This window comes from Microcebus murinus, chromosome 17 (genome assembly GCF_040939455.1).
Source record: "Microcebus murinus isolate Inina chromosome 17, M.murinus_Inina_mat1.0, whole genome shotgun sequence".
Classification (NCBI taxonomy): Eukaryota; Metazoa; Chordata; class Mammalia; order Primates; family Cheirogaleidae; genus Microcebus; species Microcebus murinus.
In genome coordinates, this window is record NC_134120.1 from 34,987,591 (window position 1) to 35,014,474 (window position 26,884).

The 26,884-nt window shown below is 38.7% G+C and overlaps 1 protein-coding gene and 1 long non-coding RNA gene across 15 annotated transcripts in view; one reads left to right on the forward strand and one right to left on the reverse strand.

The window, feature by feature from the left end:
- LOC142861563 (uncharacterized) overlaps positions 1-19,452 on the forward strand; it is a 71,339-nt gene extending 51,887 nt beyond the window's left edge. The window contains exon 4 of the long non-coding RNA XR_012912787.1: positions 19,361-19,452. This is a non-coding gene — a long non-coding RNA (uncharacterized LOC142861563). The remainder of the gene's footprint in view (positions 1-19,360) is intronic.
- The window catches only part of DTNA (dystrobrevin alpha), a 354,661-nt gene continuing 344,677 nt past the window's right edge, over positions 16,901-26,884 (reverse strand). For 3 of the 14 annotated variants that reach the window (XM_075993543.1, XM_075993542.1, XM_075993547.1), the window contains 2 exons: positions 25,640-25,688; positions 16,916-22,690 (listed from right to left, as the gene is read on the reverse strand). In XM_075993543.1, the coding sequence (XP_075849658.1) occupies positions 25,671-25,688 (18 nt within the window). In that variant the 3' untranslated portion in view covers positions 16,916-22,690; positions 25,640-25,670. Of the gene's footprint in view, positions 22,691-25,639; positions 25,689-26,884 lie in introns of all 14 variants that reach the window. The other 11 variants (XM_075993544.1, XM_075993537.1, XM_075993546.1 and 8 more) reach the window with 9 other exon arrangements.

Sequence of the window (26,884 nt, forward strand, 5' to 3'; positions counted from 1 at the left end):
AAAAAACAAAAACTAAAGCAAAATCCCTGTATCCTTTCTACTCATGCGTCCTCTGGCTTCCGGTCTGAACCTCTGGGCCGGGGAGGTGGAGGTGGAGTGACAGAGCAGGAGGCTCCTTAACACCGGAGCCGGAAACCCTCCTGGACGGTTCTTTCATAACCAGCTCCACATTTGCATTGACTTGGAGGAGGGGGACAACATTCCTTTGCCATTGGGTCAGATTTTCTTGTGCTCTTATATATTTTCTTTTGTGGTTCCAGTTGGGTAGTTTCTGTCAAATCGGAGCAACGGGGGAGAATGTGATCGTTGTGGAGTTTGTTTCAGCTTCTTGGTTGGCAGTTACATTGGTCTTTGGTTCATGGGAAACAAAGCTTAAGTGGTGGAGGAACTGCTGCAATTATGTAACCTTTGCCCTCACTGGCTTGAGGAATGAGAACTGGAAAGCAAGGGAGGGAGATGAAGTGATGCTGGTAACCTGGAGTGGGCAAGGGTCACTACGGTGTTAATTGGTGTCTGCAGTGCAGACCCATTTTTCTATCATGATTAATTTAAGAACAACGTCATTCATTGAAATGAACCCATGCCCTTGACTTCTTAAAAGAGGTGAGGGGAATTGATCACAGTAAGTTCTCTGAACATAAAAATTAGTTAAGATAAGCTTATACTGCTGGAACTGACGTGTGTGTGAGAGTAATGCCTTATATTTGAATGGTGAATTATATTTCTTCATAATGCTTTTCATTTATATTGTTATAAGTTACTGAATGATTATATTTATATTTCACTGCATTACTTTATTTGATTATCACAATAAATCTGTAAAGAACTTAAAACAAGCATCTGTACTCTCAGTGAGAAGTTTGTTGAAAATTAGAAGTTAAGTCATTTGCCTAGGATCAAGTAAGCCAGCCTTCAATGCAGATATCTTGATTCCTGGTGCCACCTTATTTTTCAATGTTATCATCTGACTTTTTGGAATGTTGTCACATAGCCAAAACATAATGATTCTACAGTTGAAATACAATCAAATGGTTACATGTCACCCAGTGAAAAATCTCTATGGCACATCTCTGTTCTTTAAAGCATCCAGTTCTGACCTGAAAAAATAAATGCTACAGAAGAGTCACTACTGCTTCCTGTGGGTCCAAGCAATGGTCCACGGCATGTTTCTTTCTATTCTTGCCCCCTCCTTGTCCATCAAACCTTAACTTTGAAGGAGATGCATTTCTTTAAATCATTGTTTTATAGATTACAAACAAACCTAAATGCCATCTGCTTCCATACATATTAAAAATGTTCACAATGCTGAGTTTTCTCAGTCAAAAGGGGTTGCTGGAGTCCCTGGCCTACCTAATTTACTCAAAATCCATTCTTGACCAAATTTCTGAATACCCAGTGAAAGCTGATGGACAGAAAGTAACTATAGGATCTGATGAAATCCCAATTAGCCTAGGAGATGTCTGAAGTGTAACTATTCTATGGTTATGGGAGATTGTATTGGTCCATAAAGAAAGAACCTGGTGGCTCCTTACACCTTAAAGGAGTTTGTCATCTCAATAAAAGCTTGTTGATGCTGAGCGCCATAACTGGAAATGTCACTCTTTGGAATTTTATTTTATTTTCCTAAACATCTTTACAAATGGACATGTCGTGAAATGTTGGGTGTAAATATTTAAGGGACTCAGTAAAACTCTAGCTATGAGCATTTCCTGCTTCCAACCTTTTGTTTGTTTTTCAGGGAGAATGTAGAGCAACCCATTTCAAACTCCAGCTTTCATGCCTTTAGTCAAGGCTCCCTGGAGGTAGGAATGCCAGGGCAAGAATTAGTGAGATTGTAATCTTTGTCCTGGCAGTCTGACATCACTTGTAAACTCTGCCAAAATTCCTCTGGAAACAGATGTTGCTAGAAAAGGAATGGTAATCATTTATCCTCTTACATTTGTTTAGTCCATGCTGATTCGTGGAAAATACAAGGAGTTAGGATATGATTAGGAACAATTTACTAGGGATATACATTTTCGGAGAGAACAAACGTGATTATCCCAAAATATTTTTTCCTCCTTCTCAGCATTTCTCATGCTTTAATTCAGGCTTCTCATGTACTCATAATCAGGAAGGAGTAGTCACATATATGCCCTACCACCACCCAGAACAGTGGCTCCTGTGCCAATCTGTGGATGAGTAATTTACAGATCCTAATACTATTTTCTTATTTTATTTTATTTCAAAATATTATGGGGGTACAATGTTTTTGGTTATGTGGATAATTTTTGTAATGCTTGAGTCAGGGCTATAAATGTGCCCATCACCCAGATAGTGTTCACTGTACCCATTAGGTAGGTTTTTATTCATCCCCTCCCCTTGCTGCCCCATTAGGTAGGCTTTTACCCATCCTTCATCCCCACTACCCCAGCTTGATTTCTACTGAGTTTTACTTCCCTCTTTGCACATGTGTGTTTATCACTTAGTTCCAATTCAGTAGTGAATACATGTGGTGTTTATTTTTCCATTCTTTACATACTTCATTTGGGATAATGGTCTCTAGTTCCAGCCAAATTATTGAAAAAGGCATTAATTCATCCCTTTTTATGGCTGAATCGTATTCCATGGTGTACATATACCACATTTTGTTAATCTACTAATGAATTGATAGGCACTTGGGTTGAGTCCACATCTTTGCAATTGGGAATTGTGCTGCAATAAACATTCAAGTTCAGGTTTTTTTTTGTTGTTGTTGTTTTTTGTTTTTTATAAAATGACTTCTTTTCCTTAGGGTAAACACCCAGTAGTGGAATTGCTGGATTGAATGGTAGGTCATGTTTAGTTTTTTGAGGAATCTCCATATCGTTTTCCATAGAGGTTGTACTAACTTGCAGTCCCACCAACAGTGCATAAGCATTCCTTTCTCTTTGCATCCATGCCAGCATCTATTGTTTTTGGACTTTTTAATAAAATCCATTCTGATTGGGTAAGGTGATGTCTCATTGTGGTTTTAATCTGCATTTCCCTGATGATTAGTGAAGTCCACTCTTTATCAGACATATAGCTTGTGAATATTTTCTCTGTTGATTATTTCCTTCGCTGTGCAGAAGCTTTTTAATTAAGTCTTATTTATTTATTTTTGCTGTTGCTGTGATTGCCATTGGGGTCTTTTTCATAAATTCTTTGCCTGGGCTGATACCTAGAAGAGTTTTTCCTACATTTTCTTCTAGAATTCTTATGGTTTCATGCTTTACATTTAAGTCTTTTATTCATCTTGAATTAATTTTTGTGCATGGTGAGAGATATGGATCCTGTTTCGTTCTTCTTCATGTACCCATCCAATTTTCCCAGCACCATTTATTGAATAGGGCTTCTTTCCCCTACTGTTTATTATTGTCTGCTTTGTCAAAGATCAGTTGGCTGTATGTGGATGGTTTTATATCTGGGTTCTCTGTTCTGTTTCATTGGTGTACGGCTCTATTTTGGTATCAATACAATGCTGTTTTGGTTACTCTAGTCTTATAATATAGTTTGAAGTCTTGTAATGTGATGCCTCCAGATTCATTCTTCTTGCTTAAGATTGCCTTATCTATTCGCGTTCTTTTCTGGTTCCAATCAAAATGTAGAATTATTTTTTCTAGATCTGTGAAATATGATGTTGGTATTTTGATGAGGATTGCATTAAATTTATAAATCACTTTCAGTAGTATGAACATTTTAACAATGTTGATTCTATAGATCCTAGTAATATTTTCTAATAACTGATCTAGCATCCCAATATAACCTGCAAGCCCTCTTCCTTGTGATTGGTAAATTATTTCTTTCACACAAAGCAGTGGAATTATAAAACTCCAAAAGGGGCAATTTTATTGATGCCTCACTTATAAATAAGGAAAACTCTGGGTCTTGTATCAGTGCTGTGACTACAATGGTCTTTGGCCACTGTAATGAATGGATATATATATATATATATATATATATATATATATATATATACACACACACACACACATATATATATATCTCGATATACATATCATAAAACTACTGCTTCTGATATAATATCAAGGGTTTTAATATTTTATTTTTACATTCAAGGAGAAATCTTGGGGACTTTTTATATAATTTGTGGTGTGTGTTCTATGGTTTTTTGGATCATCAGAATTTGCTTATCGTGGATTTCAAGTCTTGAATTATTTAAAAGACTAAAAAGAAATTATGTTAGAACAAGTTTTTTCTAGAAATTCCAGGATAGGGGCATTCTATAATGCCATATATAAATCTCACTGTATGTTAGTAGCTTTTCCAGAAATATCAAGGTGGTATTCTTTTTTGCTTATTCTTTGAGAATAGAAATCTTTACAGCCTTTGTTAGTCTTTGATTCAATAAATAGAAAAATCTCTAAGGGCCAGATTGTATGTTCCTTCTCTAGAGTCCAAGCTCTCATGTTTCTTTCCAGATTCTGTTTCAATGCCCCATTGAGATTTCAGGGGGTGACTCTGGGCACGGGGCAGAGCAATGCAATGGTAGTCAGGGCTGAGTCTTAGTCCTGTCTGTCTAAATTCATGTCTAAAGAATTTGATTCTGTTCCTAGATGAAAACTAAGTGATGTCCTCCCTTTAAAGAAGATGGGAGGGCAAGTTAATGGCCTGTTCAAATTTTTTGAGATATCCTCAAGAAAAAAATTGTCATAGCCAATCACTGTCTTAACAAAAAATCTCAATATCACTCACACCAAAATTCAACTTAATTTCAACAGATCCTGTTTACCATTTAGATTTATAAACATCTCTAATCCACAGGTGTTCTCATTTTAGATGCCTTGAAGTGAATTCTGCAGCTCATGCATCTTGCCAGGACATCAGAATGAGGTCCTCTTAAAAATTAAACTTTTTAAAAAATTTCATTTCAGCATATAAAAATTAAGCTTTTGATAGAAAAAGATACATTCATGGTAGAATAAATGTTTTCTGTCCTTGAAACAGAACAGAAATTCCATTCTAGATTAATAATTTACATGCTTCACGATGTAGAATTCAACTGAGAATTGTTACCTGTCGGAGTGCTCAAACATCTCTACCTGCTTTTTAGGGTGACCGATTGTTCTGCAATGACAGAAATTGAAGAGTTTCTCAGGACTTGGGGCTTTCAGTGCTACAACTGGGTCAGTCTCAGGCAAACTGCTGAATTACTTTCTGAGAAAAGTCCTGGCACTGCTGTCAGGTATTTTTGCAACCTAGGGGTTAGAATACAAATCAGTGTCTCTACTTCTTAGAACAAGCATCACTTCTACCTAGTTTTAGAGCACATGGTTTGCCTCATCAACCTCCCACTTCTAGGACTTACCAGAGTCTATTCTAAGTAGACTTTCCTCTATTTCAAAGCTTTCATGAAAAATCATATGACCACTGATATTTTAAAAAGTAGCCTGAAGAACAACTCACCTTCACAAACTTGCAATTTAACATTATGCTAAGTCATATGAAAAATGACTTTGTACTTTTTTAGGAAAAAAAATTGAAAATTGTTCCTTATGTAGCTTAATGTTCATTACATTAACTACGAAGAAAGACCTGAATAATATAGTCAGCCCTGCACATTCACGGGTTTTGTATTCTTGGATTCAACCAACTGCAGATCAAAAAATTTTGAGGAAAAAAACCCAATAAAAAATAACAATACAACAATAAAAACAAAAATTTTAAAAATATAGTATAACACCTATTATTTTTATAGTGCAGTTACATTGTAGTATGTATTATAAGTAATCTAGAGCCTATTTAAAGTATGTGGGAAGATATGTGTAGGTTATATGCAAATACTATGCCATTTTATATAAGGAACTTGAGCACTCTTGAATTTTGGTTTCTGCAGGGGGTGGGGAAGAGGGTCCTGGAGCCAATCCTTGGCAGATACTGAGGGAGGACTACACATGCCTTTAGAGAGTTCATGGCTGGAACAATACGTGTCTCTGCAGTTGAACAAGTATGCTTCCTTATAGTGGACAGTGAGAGTTAGGAAGTGAAGATAAGCATGCAGTTTTCAGTATTTTTTCTTAGCCTTGGTTTAATTTCTGGTAAAATGATACTCTCCTTTTTATCCCATTAAAATATTTTAATCTCTCTCCATCAAGGGCTCTCTTTGCAATAGAGGGGAAACATTTGTCTTTTCTCATATACTAACTCCCCCAAAGCAGCATTCTTTTTCTATTTAAGACCATAAAGGACTTTGTTTTTTGGAGGACAATATTGCTTATTTATTTTTTCCAAATTGGATATGAACTAGGGAAAAGATTCTGGCCCTAAGCTTGTCTACTGTTCTATATCCAGAGCTGCCCTTTTGCTCCTGACTTTTGCCAATGAAATCTTACTGGAGTGTTTCAGAAGTGGGCATTTCTTAGTGTACACTACAGCATTCTTGCAGAGCCTGATGTCTTAATAAAAAATTTGGTACTAAAAATCTCTTTTCACCTTTCCCCAGCCTCCCAGTTTCCCTTTACTAGCTCAAATAATGTTCAAAACAAAAATTCTCAAACTTAATGTGGGTTGCTAGGGCAACCAGAAGACAGCAGCAGGAATTAAACCAAAGCCAAGAAACTGAGCACAGCTCCTTGGGGGAATCTCAGTCTTGGCTGATGCCATAGCTAGTGGGGGCATGCTAAAATCTACTTAACCCTGGGTTAAGAAGTCTGCTTTTGAAACTCCTCCCAGAAGCACACCATCTTCTCAAAAGCAAGAAATGGCTTGTGTTTTCCCTTCTGTTTCTTGGCTAATGGCATGCCTGGGTCTTCTTATGTTTTCACCCCAAAGAGAGTTCTCCAGGTGATACTTTTGAATGATTATGGACTCTTCTGCCAAGTGAACAAAAGGAAGCATAATCTGGACTAACTGAAGGTTAGGTATCCCAGGTTCTTCTTGGGTTCCTGTTGGCTGACCTGCATTTATTGAGTCTTTGGAAATAACCATTGTGAAGAAGCAGCAATATTTGTTCTAGGGCAAACCATTCTGTGATTCTTAGTTTTCTGTTTCATTAAAATAAGAAAATATCACTACTTTCCTGAAGTGGGTAATGTGAGGATGAAATGGGAAAAAAACAGATTTTTTGAAAGTTGTAAAGTATTACACAAATATTAGTATTTTTTCCTGGTATCTGAAATTTGGAAGGAAAGAATAAAAGAAAGAGAGAGAAAAGAAGGGTAAGAGGAAAGGAAAGAGAGTATATGGATGCTTGTAAATTTGTGGCAGGGAGGCAAAATAATGACATGAAATGGTGCCAGCATTCCAGAGTTGGGCAGCTTTATATACCTACTTGGCCCTGCTCAGTGTTCTAATTACCAGTCAAATGTTTGCCTCAAAATGACCCTAACAATTACAATACATCTAAAAGAGACATTTATTTTGCTGTTATTAAGGGGGGGGGGAGCTAGATAGAAAAATGAGGGCAGTATCTTATATGTTTTTCAAAAGGGTCAAATATATGCAAATTTTTAATCAAATGGAAGAGTAATTTAACCTCATAAAAACTCATCTCCAGTTTATTTAAGTCAAATAGTTAAAATTTAAAAATACCAATTGATTTAAAAACATTTCACATGTAATTCTTACAACTTTTGAGGCAGACATGTTACTTTTAAACTTTATTAATACTTCAATCATAAAAGTAATTCATGTTTGTTTTAGAATATGCAGAAAATATAGATGGAAGAAAGAATATTTTAAAGATGTATCCAAAATGCCTTCACTCAAGGACAATCACTGCTAACACTTTAAAGTATTTTCCACCACTTTTTCTTTTAAAAAATCAAAATTATACTCAAATGGTATAAAAAGTTTTTACTCTCCCCAAATTCCCTTTATCAGAAACAGCTAATTCCACCTTTTTGTTAGCTTATTCTTTTGGTATTTACCTCATGTCTAAATAACATCTTTATGTTTCTTTTTGTTTCATAAATTTTAGGCATTATCTATGCACTTCCCATTATGGAGGATGAGAAATTATTCCTCCACCTATATCATGTATGTGTACATATTCCATCTTCTCAATAGGGTTATATGTGACTTTGATTAACATCCTGTGTTTACATTATTATTTTGTGTATGCTATTTGGAGCTGAGATTCAAAGCTGAGCTATGTAATTACTATGATTAAGTTTTGAACAACTTGGGAATGAATAATTTTCTTGGTTTTTCTTTTTAAGTTATTTTTAGGTATAAATAAAGGTGGACCCAGGTTTTCTCAGCATGGGTATTATATAATTTTGGGAATCCACTAAGAAATAGAGTATAAATTACAAATTCTCAAAAGATGAAAGGAGCCTGGATCCCTAAATTGGTAGTTAGAGGAAAGCTGCCTGCTAATAAGGAACTTCCATTTGGGGGTGTATGTTAGGTTTAAGCCATTGTTCCATGTGGGTTTGATTTTTTTTTTTTTTTTAGCAGCTAATATTATCTTACCTAATTTCTGCAGCATAGTCCACTTTTTCTCTATGGGTTTTTGTTTTTCTCTCTTTCTTTATTTGGTCTCTCACATTCATGTTAAAGGCTCTATTCAAATATCTGGTTATGCTTGGTCTGCTCATATTTAAGAGTAAGGATCTAGATAGCTGACTGATAGTCTTAGCATATGAGTGGAGCTGTTTGAACATAAACTTTTCTTTAGGGTGCTCTGGTTGGGCCCATCTCAGTAGTTTAGGTTGGGCCCATCTCAGTAGTTTCCTTTTGGGCTAGTCCTATTCCCCAAAGAAAGCTCTGTCATCTCTGATCTGAAGATCAAGGTCTGACTGCCTGTGTTTGGTGTGCTAAGTAGGGAAGGCTGGCAGGAGGGTCTCAGAATTTACTGTTTATAGGATTACTAAATCCCCTTGTGTTTGCATAATACCTGTCCTTCAGTTATGCCACAGTATCCTCTAGAGCAGACCAGACCTCCTGTGTCTTGCCCTCTCTTGTAGTGTGAACCTCCAGTTTTCTACCAAATTGGGAGAAGGACAATGGCCTGCAGGGTGAAGAAGAGAAGAGCATCTAGGATCTGTTTCCTCAAAAGGTTTCAACAAATCCTCCCAATTGCCTCTCCCATTGTTAGAGGCACCTGGTGCTGATTCCTCAGCCTTTAGGGTTCTGGTTGGTTCTCAGCACAGGATTCTGCTTTCTCAGACCTTCTAGGTCAATGGCCATGGGCTCATTTGCTCTCCAGTTTCAAAAATGTTATCTCCTCTTCCATTTTCTTTGAATTTGTGCCTTTTAAAAATATTGTTCAGAAGTCCCTACTCTTTTTCTGTGCATATTTTACATAGTTGATGGTTTCATGTACATTTTTTGAATCCCACTTTGATGATTTTTCAGAGCAGATACAAACATTTGATACTGTTATTAAAATTCTTCAGGTGTATTTATATATTATGGTTTCATTGAGATTTAATTTACACATCACACAATTCATCCATTTAAAGTGTACAATTCAGCGATTTTTGGTATATTCACAGAGTTGTGTAACCATTCACATAATCAATTTTAAACATTTTCATTACCCCCCCACCCTCATTTATTAACAGTCACATCCCCTTTCTTCCCAACCCCTCAGCCCTAGGCAACCACTAATGTATTTTATGTCTCTGTGGATATGCCTAAGCTGGACACTTAATATAAATGGAGTAACACAATATGTGGTCTGTTTTGACTTATTTATTTTACCTAACATAATCTTTTTAAGATTCATCCATTTTGTTGCATGTATCAGTACTCCATCCCTTTTTATTGTCAAATAATTATTCCATCGTATGAGGGGTCCTCAAAAATTCATGGAAAATGTGTATTATGGAAAAACTATGAGTGGATTTTAAATTTCTTTTGCATCAAAATAAACTTAAACTAGCTCATTATAACATACCTGAATGAGATCTAGTTTAAGGCACTAAGAAGGATAAGACATTAGTTTGGAAAAAGCCTCTATCAGCACAACATGAATTCTGCTAAAATTGAAACAAGAACCAATATCAAATTTATAGTGAAGCTTGGGTGGAAGAATGGTAAAATCATTGATGCATTACTAAAAGTTTAGGGGAAAAATGCCCCAAAGAAATAAGCAGTTTTCAAATGGATGACTTGTCTTAAGGAGGGACAACATGATGTTGAGGATGAAGCCTGCAGTGGCAGACCATCCATGTGAAATTGTGAGGAAAAAAATTAATCTTATTTATGCTCTAATTAAAGAGGACTAATGATTAACAGCAGAAACAATATCCAACACCATAGATATCTCAATTCCTTCAGTTTACACAATTCTGACTGAAAAATTAAAGTTGGGCAAAATTTCCACTTGATGGGTGCCAAAACCATTGCATTTAGATCAGCTGTAGACAAGAGCAGAGCTTTCAATGGAAATTTTAAACAAGTGGGATCAAGATCCTGAAGCGTTTCTTCAAAGAATTGTAACAGAAGATGAAACATGGCTTTACCAGTATGAACCTGAAGACAAAACACAATCAAAGCAATGCTACCAAGAGGTGGAAATGGTTCAGTCAAAGCAAAGTAGACCAGTCAAGACCAAAGGTCATGGCAACAGGTTTTTGGGATGGTCAGGCATTTTGCTTGTTGACTTTCTGGAGGGCCAAAGAATGATAATATCTGATTATTATAAGAGTGTTTTGAGAAAGTTAGTGAAAACTTTAGCAGAAAAATACCCAGGAAAGCTTCACCAGAGAGTCCTTCTGCACCAGACAATGTTCCCACTCATTCTTCTCATCAAAGAAGGGCAATTTTATGAGAGTTTCAATGGGAAATCATTAGGCATCCAACTAACAGTCCTGATTTGGCCCCTTCTGACTTCTTTTTGTTTCCTAATCTTAACAAGTCTTTAAGGGGAACCCATTTTTCTTCAGTTAATAATGTGAAAAAGAGTGCATGGTTAAAGCACCAGGACCCTCAGTTCTGTAGGGGTGGGCTAAATAGCTGAAATCATTGCTTATAAAAGGGTCTTCAGCTTGATGGAGTTTATATTGAGAAATAAAGTTTATATTTTTTATTTTTACTTTTAATTCTATCTTCCCACAAACTTTCTGAAGGTCCTTCATATGTATATGCCAGTTCCGTTTATCCATGCATCAGTTGATGGGCATTTGAGTTGTTTTCACTCTTTTTGCTATTATGAATAAATACTGCTATTTATATTTGTGTACAAATTTTTGTATGGACATATGTTTTCATTTATCTTATATACATACACAGGAGTAGAATTGCTGGGTCATGTGGTGACTCTATGTTTAACCTTTGAGGAATCATCAGACTATTTTCCAAAGTGGCTTCATCAGTTTACATTCTCACCAGTTCACAGTCATTTTAATGTTTATGCATAAATATTTTTTTTTGCTGCAAAATACTATAGTGTTTAGATGTACCACAATTCAGTTAACTAATTCCTGTTAACTAAAGCCAGATTTAAGGCATTTATATTTTTGTCTAAAATTTAATTTTGTTAAGAGAGAGTCCACAATGTGGCGGCATTTGGTTGTAACATATGAATATTTTTGAATCTCTCTTTTTCCCTCCCTCACTGCACACCCTCCTCCCTCTTCCTTGCCCTCACCCCACACAAACATTGCACAAGTGCATATTCTTAGCAGAAGATATTTTACTTTTACTAGCATTGGTTGACTTGATTAAAAATATTTGTTCGTTTAATAGGTTTTAGGTAGGTATAACAAAGTTTTCCTTTCCAGTCATTTTATTCATAATTAGGTTGAATAGATTTGCTTATATTTGCTTCTAAGTTAAATTTGTTTTTGTGTGAATTTTCTGAAAATGAAAACTATTGCCTCCATTTTATGAATGAGGATGATAAGCTTTCAAGGGAAATCGGGAAAGGAACTGGCATGTGCTGAGCTTCCATCACATTCAGTAACCTTGTTCAGTGTTTTACATATATCTTTTCATTTAATTTATCTTTCAAAGCAACAAATAGGTAATGTCAAGCAGACACACATGGCCACAAAATTCTTTTTACACATCAGAGATCATGTGAGAGTTATAATTTATCCTTTCTTCTTCTGAAAATAATGGAGGCAGATGAAATTCTAAAAGTAATAAAAGAAAGACTCATTTTTCAAAACTAATGATTATGTGCTTTTTTTTTATGAACAAGCTATTGGAAGAGTCAATAGGGAAGTATTTTCTACCTTAACTTGCTTGTCATATGCCTATCACAATATGTCAATTGTCAGTGCTATCTTTGTGGATTGATCTCTCTAAATGAGAAGAAGGAAAGAATTGACTTGTGAGGGTGTGGGGAGATGGAATCAGAGTCAACTCTACGGATTTATTCATGTACACAACAACTCCCTGAAGGCTCATAGAGGACAAACAAACATGAATTTCCTCTCAGTGTTCCTGAGGATGTCATTGAGCACATAGGAGTTCTTGAACTTGAAAATAATGAAGAGACTCTTTGAAGAGGATTAAGTTAATTCAATGACCATGTGATAGATCAATTCCTCATTTTCATCTTATTTGACCTATCAGCTGCATTCAACACAGTTGAGCATGCCTTCTGCCTTGAAACCCTTTTGTCATTTGGCTTCCAGGACACCACTGCTCCTGACTTTATTTCCTACCTTTCTGACTATTCCTTTTTAGTCTCCTTTATCATCTCTGTGATGATGACTCCAGTTCAGAATTTACTCTTGAATTCCAAGCCTAGATTTACAACACATAACTCCTCCTTTCCACCTGGATGTTTAATAGGCATCTTAAATGTCTTATGTGCGGAACTAAGCTCCTGAAATTATCCCCACCCAAATCCTTCTATTTCCAGTCTTCTTCATCTCAATAATAAAACTCTTTTCTCCCACTTATTTGGGCTCCCAAATTCCGGTGTCATCTTTGTTTCTTCTCTTCCTCTCGCACACATCCAATCCACCCACAACACCTGTTGTTGCTGCCCTCAAAACATATTTAGCATATGAACATCTTCACTCTACCCTTAGTCTAAGCTATAGTCTAAGCTATCAATTTGGCTTGGATTATTGCAATGACATCCTAGTTGATCTTTCTGCAAAATTATTTGTGGAGTTTGTCTCTATACATCCAAGAAGCTCAATGAACCCCAGGTAGGATAAACTTGATGAGACCCACATTGAGACATATTGTAATCAAACTCTTTTTTTTTTCACACTGTAATATCTTTAATTAAGTACAAATAACTTTTTAACATGTTATTATGTTACATGGAGACCATTTCACCCACTGCTCTGTTTGGCTGCCAGTCTCTTATCCCTCTCTTCAGCGATGGTGAGGTGAATACCTTTTCCTCGAGGAAGAGAAATCCATGGTTTGTTGCCTTTGCCAATAACGAAAATGTTGGAGAGGCGAGTGGCAAAGCTGTTGCCATTGGCATCTTTCACGTGAACCACATCAAAAGACCCGGGATGTCTTTCTCTGTTGGTGATCACACCAATTCTTCCCAAGTTAGAGCCTCCAGTCACCATACACAGGTTACCAGTGTCAAACTTGATGAAATCAGTAATCTTGCCAGTCTCCAAATCAATCTGAATGGTGTCATTCACTTTAATGAGTGGATCAGGATAGCGGATGGTACGAGCATCATGAGTCACCAGATGAGGGATTCCTTTTGTGCCCACAAAGATTTTTCTCACTTTGCACAACTTGTACTTGGCCTCCTCAGGTGTGATACGATGAACAGCAAAGCGACCCTTGGTGTCATAAATCAGACGGAAATTCTCTCCAGTCTTGTCAATGCTGATGACATCCATAAATCCAGCAGGGTAGGTTATATCAGTTCGGACCTTGCCATCGATTTTAATGAAGCGCTGCATGCAGATCTTCTTCACTTCATCTCCTGTCAGGGCATACTTAAGCCTGTTTCTTAGGAAAATGATGAGTGGGAGACACTCTCTCAGCTTGTGGGGACCGGTGGATGGACGAGGAGCAAACACACCAGTCAGCTTATCCAGCATCCAATGCTTTGGAGCTGCTACACGCTTCAGATGCTTCTTGGGACCGAGGGCCATGGCTGCGCTAAGCACGGAAAGAGCTGTAATCAAACTCTTAAAAGCCAAAGCTAGAACAAGAATCCTGAAAGCAACAAGAAAGAAGCAATTATCATGTATGAGAGAGATTCAGTAAGATTAACAGTTGATTACTCATGAGAAACCACAGAAGCTAGAAGGCAGGGGGTATATTTAAAGTACTGAAAGAGCCACTCATTAAGCTGAGGCAGGAGGATTGCTTGAGGCCAGGAGTTTGAGATTAGCCTGGCCAACATAGTGAGATCCTGTTTATAAAAAAATTTCAAAAACTTAGCCAGGTGTGTTGGCACACACCTGTAGTCCTAGCTACTCAGGAGGCTGAGACAGGAGGATCGCCTGAGCCTAGGAGTTCGAGGCTATAGTGAGCTATGAAGCTATGATTGTGCCGCTGCACTCCAACCTGGGCAACAAAGTGAAATTTCATCTCATAATAAAAAAATTAAGAAGGAAAAAAAGAAAAAACCTATTAATCAAGAATTCTACAGCTGGCAAAACTGTCCTTCAAAAATAGGGGAGAAATTAAGACATTCCTGAATGAACAAAGGCTGAGGAAAGTCACTAACAGTAGATCTGCCCTCCAAGAAATACTAAAGGGAGTCCTGAAGTTGAAATAAAAGGACAACAAACAGTAACTTGAAGCTGTAAGAAGAAATAAAGATCTCCAATAAAGGTAATTACATGGGCAAATAAAGCAGGTATTGTTATGTGGTATAATGGAGAATATATCTGTTCTTTGTACCTGGCTCCTGGCATAGAACTTCAAAAACCCTTGGAATCTCCTGAGTGGTAAGAGTATTTTGTTATACTAATGAAGTGAGTCATTGTGGGTCCCTAGATAGCCTCAGGATGGGGACTGGCCACCAGAAAGATCAACCATATAATTAGATTCCTGGACCTTTGGGCCAGCTCAACCTCTGGAGAGGGAAGGGAGGCTGGGGATTGAGTTCAATTGATTTAAAAAACCATGGCTTTGTAATGCAACCCTAATAAAATCTCTGAACACAAGGGCTCAGTGGAGCTTCCTGGTTGGTGAACACATTTATGTGCTGAGAGGGAGCCATGCCCAGATTCCTTAAGGAGAGAGCATAGAAGCTCTTCGTCCTCCCCCAGTCCCCAGACTGTTCATGATCTGTATCCTTTATGATAAAACTGTAAATAGAGGTGTAATGCTTTCGATGAATTCTGTGGGTTGTTCTAGTCAATTATCTAGAACATTATCCTTTAGGGGGGGTCATGGGAGCCCCTGAATTCATAGCTTGTCAATCAGAAGTGGAGGTGGGCCCTGAGACTTTTGACTGGCATCAGAGCTGATGTCAGTCTTGGTGAGGACTTTGCCCTTCACCTGTGGGGTCTGCAATAACGCTGGGTAGTTTGTGCCAGAATTGAATTGAGGTACACTTGTTTGGGTGGGAATGGAACATATTGTATTGTTGGTTTGTGACACCACTTTTTATTTCTTACATAATTTTAAAGACACACGTAAAAATTAATTATAAATCTATGGTATTTGGCACACAATGTCTAGAGATGAGGACAGGTGCGTGCAAGTGAACATTTGCCCTGCACATCAGATGAGTGACTCTGGAGTGTCTGGAGGAGTTCCTCTGCCTAGAGCAGGGCACACTTAAGTGTATACCTTCCTCCTTGCCCTCGTGGCCTACCTGCTCAACCCACTGCTGGCAAGGAAACGTGTTTGCCAAGGAAAAGAATTCCAAGGAAAGCAAAAGTACGCTTCTCTCTGAGGTCTCAGAGCAAAGAGCTGGTCTAACTGGCCCTATTCAGATAAAATCAGGGTGTAGCTCTTCCCAAGATGAAGCAGCCACAAACGACTTGCAGAAAAAATGGAATGCCAGAGAGATTATTTGCCTAGCGCTGTTTATGTTCCACCAAATGTTCTTACCTAAGATACCTTGTTAGCAGCACTGCTTGTGGGGGGCGGCACAGTCAGGCACTGGAAAGTGAGGCAGCCAACCACAGGTGTTATTTAGCTTCATTTAACATGTGAGCCAGCAGAACCAGAGATGAAAATACACATGGCCTGCGTTACTCATTCACACGCTTTGTTTCTATTCATTATTGAACCGATCAGCATTTGGAAATGGGGAATAAAAAAATTGTCATTTAACTGGACTCATAAGCCTCTAATATTTTTATTAAGTTTTCTTTAATATAAAGCAAGCATGCACATAATTTTCAATGCTCTGTGGCATAACAACTATTGAGCATCTCTATAGGCAAGGAGAGAATTCTTTGTTTACTGAAGGCAAAGGAAATTCTCATTGTTAGACATGCCCTTCAGAGGTGCTGCTGACTCAAGCATCCTTATTACCAAATTAAAGAGACTGTTGTACCCAAGTGTTCCTTATATACTCACCCATCTACTCTAGGTATTTATTATAGGGAGCTTGGAAAAGATATAATAACTTAAAGACAATAATAAAAATACCATCCATAATCCCATTACTTAGATGGTTAATCTTTTGATCTATATTTTTCTTGGTATTTTTTCATGCATTGCCACTCAAATATTTACCAAATTGAGATCATTCTCACAATCTTACAAAATTGAGATCATATTTTTTAACAATCTGATTTTTTTTTGCTTGGCATATGTAAATATCTTCCATTAGTACATCTATCTCTGTATCACCATTTTTGTGGTTTCTTAGTATTTCATTGTATTGCATCATGCTATAAATAGTTTAAGTGCTGCTATATAAATTTCCATTTAGGCTATTTCTAATATTTTACTATTATAGACAAGGTTACATGAACATCCTTGCATAGGTATCTTTGAAGTTTCAAATGGGAAGCATTCTTATCATAGCAGCTTCCCGGAAGGGCAGGACCGTTGGTGTCCATGGTGCCCAGAGAACCTCTTCCTGGGGCTCTTGGCAGGCAGGATGCATGTCCTGCTGGCATGGTGAATCTGGAACATTGCCAACCTCTCCTCACCCAACTTGGCCCTATCTCAACCTGCAGATCTGTCCTTTTGGGGCTGCTAGATTCATGGAGTCCTGCTCCTGCATGATTCCCTGTACCATGGAGATAAGCCTCACCTCTCAGAGCAAAAGCTTCTTTGATAGAATCCTAAATTCAGCTCTTCCAGTGCTTCTGTTAGAGCTACATAGCAGTTTAACTGCTACGATGTCACCTGAGTGCCCCAAGCCAACTGTGCTTCTATCATGTTCATATCTTTAGACTTGGGTATCTTTATTTGTTATATACAGGGATCCCCAAAGGCCAGGGGTGGATTATTATACCTGGTTCACCAGTAACCATCTCCCCAGAATCTGTCTCATGTGAGAGAACTCTATAGCTTTATGCCTCCAAGTACGGTCCCAAGAACAGTATCAGCATCACGTGAGAACTGATTTGAAATGCAGATCTCAGCCCCCACCCCAGACTTATTAAATCAAATTTTACAATTCAAGAAGTACTGCATTATCCTTGCTTAGAAAAAAACCCTGGCTTGTAATTCCATACCCTGGTGACCCACATGAGTCGGCTCCTGAAAGGCTAGGAAGAAAGCTGGGCCCTGGATCAATCCTTCTTAAAATTTAATGTGCACACAAATTACCTAAGGATCTTGATAAAACATAGATTCTGATTCAGTAGGTCTAGGTTGAAGCCTAAGATTCTGAATTTGTAACTAGTTCCTGGGTGATGCCAATTCTGTTGGTTCCTGGACCATATTTTGAGTAGCAAGGGAATAGAATTTCTTTTCTTTCTTTCCTTTTTTTTTTGAGAAAGAGCCTCATTCTGTCACGCCAGGTACAGGCAGTGGTGTGATCATAGCTCACTGCAACCTAAAACTCCTGGGCACAAGCGATCTTCCTGCTTCAGCCTCCCAAGTAGCTGGGACTATAGGCGTGTGCCATGATGCCAGCTAATTTTTCTGTTTTTAGTAGAGATGGGGTCTCACTCTTGCTCAGGCTGGTCTTGAACTCCTGACCTCAAGCGATCCTTTTGCCTCAGCTTCCCAGAATTCTTAGCATTTCTTAAAATTTGATGAGCAACACCTGAGGCACTTATTACAAATATTGTAGATTCCCTGACTCTACTCCAGACCTGCTAAATTAGAATTAACTCCTCAGGTGACTTTTGTAATGTGATGAATTTGAGAAATGCTGAGGTAAGGAAACTGGAGCTAAATGTGGCCCCTCAGAGATGAACGGCTGAGTCATTGTAACACAGCTGACAGCAACTTGGGCAGGAACCTATGGACATGCCCTTGTCTCTCACCTTAAGGGAAGTAGAATGTGTCAGTTTCCTCTCCCAATCATCTCAGGCCAGGATCTGCCTTTGTAATTGATGGAGAGCTTCTTAATTTCTCTCTCTAGTGCCTCTTGAGTGTTTACAGTATTTTCCTGGACTTCAAATCAACCCCAGACTGTGAGCACAGACTTTCAGCACCATTCCATGTCAGATCTCCCAAAAATGCCATTCATGAAGAGTGTAGAGCTAGACTTGCAGGTTCTGCTATTGGTTCTGTAAAGGAATCAGCTCCTCGAATAAGCAAAGCACCCAATCCTCCATTGCATGGAACTCACAGAGGTTCTTAGAGGAGAAATGAGAATGGGAGGAGTGATCATCACTATAAATTCGTTTGTTTTCACCTGTGCATGCAAGATTTACATATATATGTATTTGTTTATTTTAAACAGCTTTATTGAGGTATAATGATATATGATAAACTGTGCAGACTTAATGTCTATAATTTGATGAGTTCAGACACAAACAAATACCCATGAAATCAACACCAGCTCCCGTTGGAGAGCTGTATCTTCATTTTCTGAGGGTTCCCATGTATACATGTTAAAATAAATTTGTATAGTTTTTTTCTTATTAATTTGTTTTATTGTGAGTTATTTGTTTTCTTGTGATTTTTCAGTGAAGCTTCCAAGGGCAAAGTGGAAATTTTCTCTTTGCTCCAGCAACTCCATGCTGCTTTAGGAGAGATTCATTGAAACAAAGGAATAAAACATACAAGATATAGTGTTTTTAAAAACATTTTTTTAATGAAGAAATAATTCCATTCCAAAATATAGACACACAATTAAATAGTTTAATCACTTCAAAATATAACATGTCCCCAGGAGGTTCCAACACACACACGCACACACACACACACAAAACAATACTTAACAGCAATACAAAAAAACCCATACAATAGTAGTTTTGTTACAATACCAATGAATATCATGAAATCTTTAATGTCTCTGAATTCGTTATTTCAAATGGTGTCAAATTGCAGTAGTCATAATTAAAAATATCTTATAGTTAATTAATTTCAAGGTGTAATGCTTCTGATTTTTTTCTTTCTCTTTTTGGTTCAAAAGTAAAAACGCCCTTTCTTCTGAGGACACTGGAATTCTTGTTGGTGGCTCCTTGCGTGGAATCAAACCAAGGTCAAAGTTGCAACCAAGGCCTGCCGAATTTACAAGATCTATCTACAGTTAACAGCCAAGAACTAATATGGGTGGACGAAGATGATCAAAATAAAAGCAGACATCAGTGCTAAATTATGATGCAACAGTTCAGCTCATGCATATAAGAAAATACATAGTATATCACAACAAGGCCACATACTCTTAATGCAATTCAGTTCACATTACTACTTACAAATGAACCTTCCCTGCCTTATAGGAGATCATTCAAGAATCCATTTTTCACAATCTCCAGCACATCTCCCTCTGACCAACCAAACTTACCCCAACTTCCGTCCTGACCAACCACAACTGATTCCTGAATCCCATGCAGTAGATTTTACCTTCCTCCCTTCCTCCATTAACACAGTGCTGTGGGGGAGGGTTGGCTGTGTTAGACTAGTGCTCATTAATAGGCCATCAGCTCTGAAGGAGATGGATGTGCAATTCATTGTGAAACAAGAAAGAAACAACCCCCGTAAGATATAGCTGTAGCTAATGGACAGGACAGGTGAAACCTGCTGGGTTTGCACTTAGAACAGGCCCCAAAAGTAAATTTGGAGAGCCAAGGAAAGAAATCCACCAAAAAACACAAAAACCCAAAACAACACACGCCATTTTGTCTCGGTTACAGGACAGGGGTGCTTGAGTCTGGTCTCAGTGCTGACGTGGAGCTAAGAGAAAGAAAAGGTGGCTGGTTAGTCAGAAATTGGTCATTGGCGGCAGTTTCCAGAGTCCTTGCAATGGCTTTGTACGATGGCATCAACAACCATGTGATGGAGTTGGCTGGCAATGAAAGCTATGACAAGGGGGGAAGGTTATCAGCAGAACAGTTCAAACCTTAGACGAACGTTTTGGTGTAGAAACATAAAGAGATAATGCATGTCAGCTCGGTCCAGTCAGTGGCTGAGTGCCACGGGCAGGGGTCTGAGTTCCAGAGCCACCTGGCTATGATTTTGAGCTGACAGCAATGTAGGTAGCTGGGATGTCGTGGTTTTCAGTACTGAGTATGAGGCACCAGTGGCCACCTGCTCCATCTAGAGAGGTATGGCTTCCCAGAGGATGGGCAGTGGAAAAGAGATGAACATTAAGACACACCAACAAAACCCGCAATAAAACCCATCTGTGCAAAGATATCTGAGAACTGTGCAGTTGTGCCACTTTGGTGTCAGCCTGTGCTCAGGGACATTTATCAGGTGGGTTCTCTGGGGGGAAGTATGATAAAGTACATCAAGGGATAGGATGGGCTCCTTCCTAATGCCACACAAGTATTTTACTATCCCAAGGTGAGCAATTTTGTTCCAAAGGGCATCTAAGGAGGTGGTTTCTCACCAAATGCAGGTATATGAACATCTCACAGCCTCTGCAAAAGGGTGCTGGAAAATGTCAGGACTCAGCTGGGTGCCCACCAGCTACACACTAGGTGTGTAGGCTGGGAGAAGGTTTTTGCCAGCCCTGGAAGCAAAATTGAATCACCGAAGCTTTGGGGTTGACTCAGAACCTTTCTTCCTTATTCTGAATAAGGCCTTTTCAGAGACTTAATTATACAACTGTATTCTAAAGCAATAGTTAATTGTTAGCATGCATCAGAATCACCTGGAGAGCTGATGAAAACACAGACTGCTGGGTCCAACCCCCAGAGTTTCAGATTCAGGTAGACCTGGGTAGGGGCCTAAGAATCTGCACTTCTAAGACCTTCCTAGGTGATGCTGACACTGCTGGTCCAGGGAACACACTTTGAGAACCACTGTTCTAAAATGATGTTCTTTCTCTTTAAAGGAGAAATGGGAATTCCAGAGAAGCTGCTAATTTAAGTATAATGTATCCAATATACTGCAGGCTTTTTTTCTTTTTTCTTTCTTTTTTTAAATCAAATCATGAAACAAGTAGATTACTTTTTCCATTTCTCCCAGGGTCCCTAAGGGAGTCTTGAGGTTTCCCTCAAGAGGGCCTTCATAAAGGACCATCACAGAGTCTTTTGTCTTCTTGTCTTTGACAGTTCTTTTACACTTCAGCTTTTCGCTGAGTGCAAAATCCCAACTCAACTTGGAAGAGCCTGTCTCCTTTCACGTGACCACAGAAGGCTGCATGCAGAACACCAGGTGGCCAGCTAAGGCAATAAACATTCAGAAATAAAAGGAGAGCGAACGTTTGCAAGCGCACTTTAAGCCTGTACATTTAAAGCTGAAGGCCTCCAAACCGCCTGTTGGGGGAACTCGTGAATGAGCGGTGCTGTTAAAGACATGCTTCCTAAAGCCAGAACGAGAGGAACAAGACCATGGAAGAGCATAGATAACTTTAGTCCGTTTGGGGATCTTATGGCACCTGTGGTTTATAAACAGCTTTAGTAACGAGTATTTCAAAACATAGTTCACAGTTTTTAAGAAGATCTGTGCTGATTTTAAAAACTAGATTCTATATAATTTGAATGTTGCCTTTTTTTTTTTGAATATGATATCTACTTGGAAAAAATATTTACACTAAATTCTATGGCTGATTTATTAGAGTTTCTTGAAAGAAAACAACCCCAAGTTGGAAAGAAGCCCCAAAGAATAGATTATTCCTGGTGTGTTTGGTTCCAGTCACTGCTCACAGGGACTTGGAGACAACTGCAGACCGTGCAGGCCAAGGACCATTCTTGGCTTCCGGGCTCTGATTTTGTGCACTCAGGAACCAAATCCTTTGGGGCTAGTGAAGTGGTTGTTTTTTTCCAATAGAGATGGAAAAAAAAATGTACAGTGTATAATATACTGTTTTGCTAAAATCTCAAAAGAATCCAGAAATCAAACTTCTAGCTATAAACAGTATTAATATTGTCATTGTAAACTGAACAGGTTTGATAGCATGTGCAAAGGTTTAAAATGCTTGTTAATACTGCCATCGTGTGTAACAGCAGCAAAGGTTTTCAGCCTGTGGTTTTTTTTTTTTTTTTTTTTTTAACCAGGGATGAGCCATGTTACAGAAGATGTAGCTGATAAATTAGCTTTGAACAGAAGTCTTTCCTTTTCCTTCTCAAAACACACACCTACGAACTACAAATCTTAGAACAAAAAGTTAGCTGCGCTATAGTCATCAGAACACATCTTTAGGGGTAGGGGTTTGTCAGGAGCGGCTGCATGTGGCGGTTCCTCTCCTCGGTGACACTGCTGCCAGGCCGCTGTCTTCCTCCTCTGTGTGGGCACAGGGCTCGCCATCATCACCAGTTCTCATGTTACTTTCATCATCTGTCTGACTATAGCTCGCCTGGGAATAAGGAATGTGTAATTTTTTTTTTAAAGATGAAAATTGTTTCTAAATTAGGGTTATGAAACTTAGGGTCCACCCCCCTCCTTTCCCCAACACACACAATAAACACACACACACTCTACTCCCTCCCTGTGACAATCAGGAACGGATGTCCTAGAACATTGTTTGCTATTGTACCTCTGAAAGAGAGGGCAGGAAGTCCTCCTTGTTGAGCCTCTCTCTTAATGGGGATCTGAGGCATCTGGAGGGTTGAAACAGCACAACCAGAAATGTTTGTGCTGTCTTCTTGACAAGGAAATAAGACCACTGACCCTCTATCAGAATACCATGTTGATTTTTGAAAAAAAATCACCTTTTTTTTGGGGGGGGGGGTCCAGTCCTCCAATTTGTGAAGCTAGGATGTGACTGGCCAAGAAGAGTAGTGTACTATGTGGCCAAAGGATGGAAAAGGGACAACAAATTGAAGATCTGAGTGGGCCACAGTGGAGTGAGTAGTCTTGGAGGACCCTAGGCTGAGTATCATTATGTATAATGTCTCTTTAAAAGTGGCTAGTGGAAAACCAATAAACAAGGATTTCCTCTGTTGGCTCTTTTTAGTACTATATATTAATAAATATGTATTTATTTTCAAATAGACCCAAAGCTCTTTTTTAGCAGAGGATGTTCTATGTCTATGGCACCCACTCCTGTCCCTTACCCATGTTGAGCTCTGCCTAGGTGGACAGCTAACTCATGTGAAGCTGACACATTTGGCTTCGGGACCCTTGGGTAAGAGATGCCTTTAATTTGGGATAATTCTGATCTTGCAGCATGATCAGAACGTCCAGACAAAATAAAAGCATTTTAAACATTATACATTGTTCTAAAATTTCAACTGCATTTCTTGTTACATTAAGAAAAAATATAATAGGATAGAACTAGCTGCAAAGATGTAAAGCCACTAGCTTTTTTAGTGTTCCACCAGGTTTTAAATGAATTTTGCCTAATTGATTGATTTATTGACAGGTGAGATCACTTTTAGAGTCCTGTGCAATTCCAGCTAGGTAGGCTACCACATGCAGTAAATGGTAGAGGCCACAACTGTTAAATTTTTCACTGCCAAATTTGCAACAAAAGATTTAAACAATGGCCTAAGAACTTCCAGAGTGCTGAAATTTTTGGCTTTTAGATACAAGAACCAAATGCCACTTTTTATCTGGGTTCATGTCAAGGCCATTTTATTAGGCTTTTCAATAAGTATTTTTCTAAGAAATAGCTACTGATATTTAAATAATGTACAGCACAAAAATGATCAAATTGCTGGAGATAAGAGAAAGAAAATGAATGCTATTCAAGGAAAAGGGCTGCTCCTTTGGGATTAGGTTTGTTATAACTGGAGTGTGTATTTTCAGAAACAGCTCCTGGGAATTTTTTCACTCTAGTCACAATGAATCAGGGAAGCTGTGGTGTAGTGTTCTCAAATCCAAGGGGGGTGGTCAGTAAGGTCCTTCCTCACCTTGCATGAAGTATATATTACTATCATCTGAGCAATTATGCCATGATTTTTACTTGCTTCATCTTAACGTAAGGACTGAGATAGGATGTCAGTGCTGTTTGAGCTAGCACATATTTTCTACTAATGGACATGCCATTTAAGAGCTATCTCTTTTTCAAATCAACAACCAGTGTGGATCAAGATTACTGTCCACTGCCATCTAGACTCACATGACTCCATGGCTGTGAAAGACTGTATAGCCAATGTAGACACAAGTCTTTGGGTCAGTGCAGCCAGAATCCTGGGACAGGTGTATTAGTTTTGAACTATCATAGGAGCCAGAGAAAATATAAGTCTGGGACGGTGTCACCCAAGGTGTATCAAATCATTGCACACAGCTGAGTCCTAGCCTTGTTTACAAAAGGAGAGAGAGAACAATCTAGATCCCAGTGCTGGTGGTTCCTATGCACTTACGTAAACACTGTCTCACCTCCCAGGGACTGAACTGTTGTAAACCACTATGCTTAGGAGCAGCCATAAGTGTGCATGTTCTTAATAAATGATAGTTTGCCACTATGCCAAGCCCTTTCAAAACTATATCTCAGTGAGTACACCTCCTCTATAAGGCAGGCATTATGCTGTAAGTTGTGCAGAGGAAACTGAGGCTAATGTATGTTTAATAATTTGCCTGAAGTTACGCTGCTTGGATTCGGTGAAACCCATCTTTGACATCAAGTTTATTAGAGCCCACAGCCTAAGCTTCAAACCACTACTCTCAAGTGATCCTGCCAGTCAAATGCTGTTCTCTCTCCATTAAAAAATGACAGGATTTTCCACATATGTGGCTAGATCCCTGGAGTGGGATCACATGCCACATAAAAGCTATTTTAAATTAATTTATATCCTGCTGAATTTTGCAACGGATTTCAATCAGCTATTCCAAAAGTGCAAGCCTGCAGAATTTTTACTCTGTTTGGATTCTTTTGTTTTCTTTAATAATATATGAGTTTGCTTTCACTTGTTAAGGTACACACGTTTGATCTTTTGGGCCCCAAGTATAGAATCACTGGAAAGCTGGCTCATGTCTAGAGGTGCTGAGCAAGCTTGGACTTTTCCCTCTCAAGGGCTTGAGAGGCTGAAACTCTGATGCTGTTATGGATTAGTGATGTGGCTACCTAAACTTCACAGCCACAGAGGTTTTCTAGGGCATTTCTGGTCTTACAGAAGTTTCTGTGCCAATTTTCCTAATTAAGAGAGTAAAAAGTCAACTCCCAAGGATGTCTGGCAAATCTCCACTGAACTATAATGAAACACTCCACAGACTGAGATGATTCTTTGATATCAGCAGGGAAGGAGGATATTTTATCACACAGAAGGAAACAACTAAGAGAAAGTGATTGTGAATTTAGGTTGCAAGTTATCAGAATTCGGTGTACAGTGGCCATTTTCCTCCTAAATCAGAGGGTACTTACTTGAGAGGAGAGTGATAAAAGGATATTGCATTCAACCTTGCAAGCTGACCTGTGGGTGACAAAGGATACAAACAAGAAAGGTGACATGTAAAGTCTGTGATGCTGTCAAGCTGGTGTATTATTTGGCTGGAGGCCATGCACAAAGACACAGAGAGAGAGAGAGAGAGAGACAGACAGGGAGAGTTCAGTGAATAAAAGTAGAGTTCCAATCCATCCACCAACCATATGCTCAGAGAGCATTCAAGGATAACCACGTCAACGTTCTCCGGTTCATATGTCTTGAGAGGGGACACACAGGCCTCTTATATTCCCCCAGCCCCTTCTCTGCTCTTTCCCTTGAAGTCACAGGGCATGGAAAAGAAAGGGGAGAGAGAAGGACCTGAAGTTTTACCAGAAATGGCGAAAACTCCGGTTGGATCTTAAGTCACTAACAGAACTTCCCTTCATTTTACTCATATGAGGTTAAATTCTTAATTCATTAAAATAAATAAAAATCTCATGTTTTATATGGAATGGTGAAAGGCTGCCTCCCTTAAAAAAACACACATAAAAAAAATCTCTAGTTTTAGTTACTGTTGCCACCAAAATCCAGAAAATGATATGACCTCAAAAACAGGTGTCTCTAATAGCATGAGCCAGAACATTGATTATTCAGCCACATCTCCTGCTCCCTCTTTGCCACAGAACCGAATGGGACTGTGTAGGCATGGGACCAGCCCTCTGAGCTGTCCAGACAGGCCCTGGCAACTTCATTCAGACTACTTCCAGCCTTAGAAGGACCAAAGGAGCATTCTTCATGGGTTTGCAATTGGGCCGCTCTGTTTCCACAGCATGGGAGAATGGCTCCATATATACAGTCACTTTCTTTTTCCTCCCCCCCACCCTTTTTTGTTATGACTACACCAACATTTTTAATTGCTTTTGAAATGTGGTCGTTAAACTGAAAAGACTAATGGAACATTCCAAAGAGGCAAAACTGTTGTTTCACGTCTTTGGGGGCAGAGTTGGTGGGCTTCAGTTTCCCTCTTGCTATGTTCCTCTTGGAAAACTATTTGAAGGCTTCATCTATAAACATATGCAAGGTAGGAGATAATTTATTCTCTTTGCTTCTCTTTTACTCACTAACAGAGTAAGAGAGGCCACTGCTGCCCTAAGAGTATGAAGAAAGCTTGTCTGGCAATGGGGCAGAAAGTCTGACAGGATAAAATAACCCCCGGGGGCCTGGAAAACAGCAGTTCTCACCCA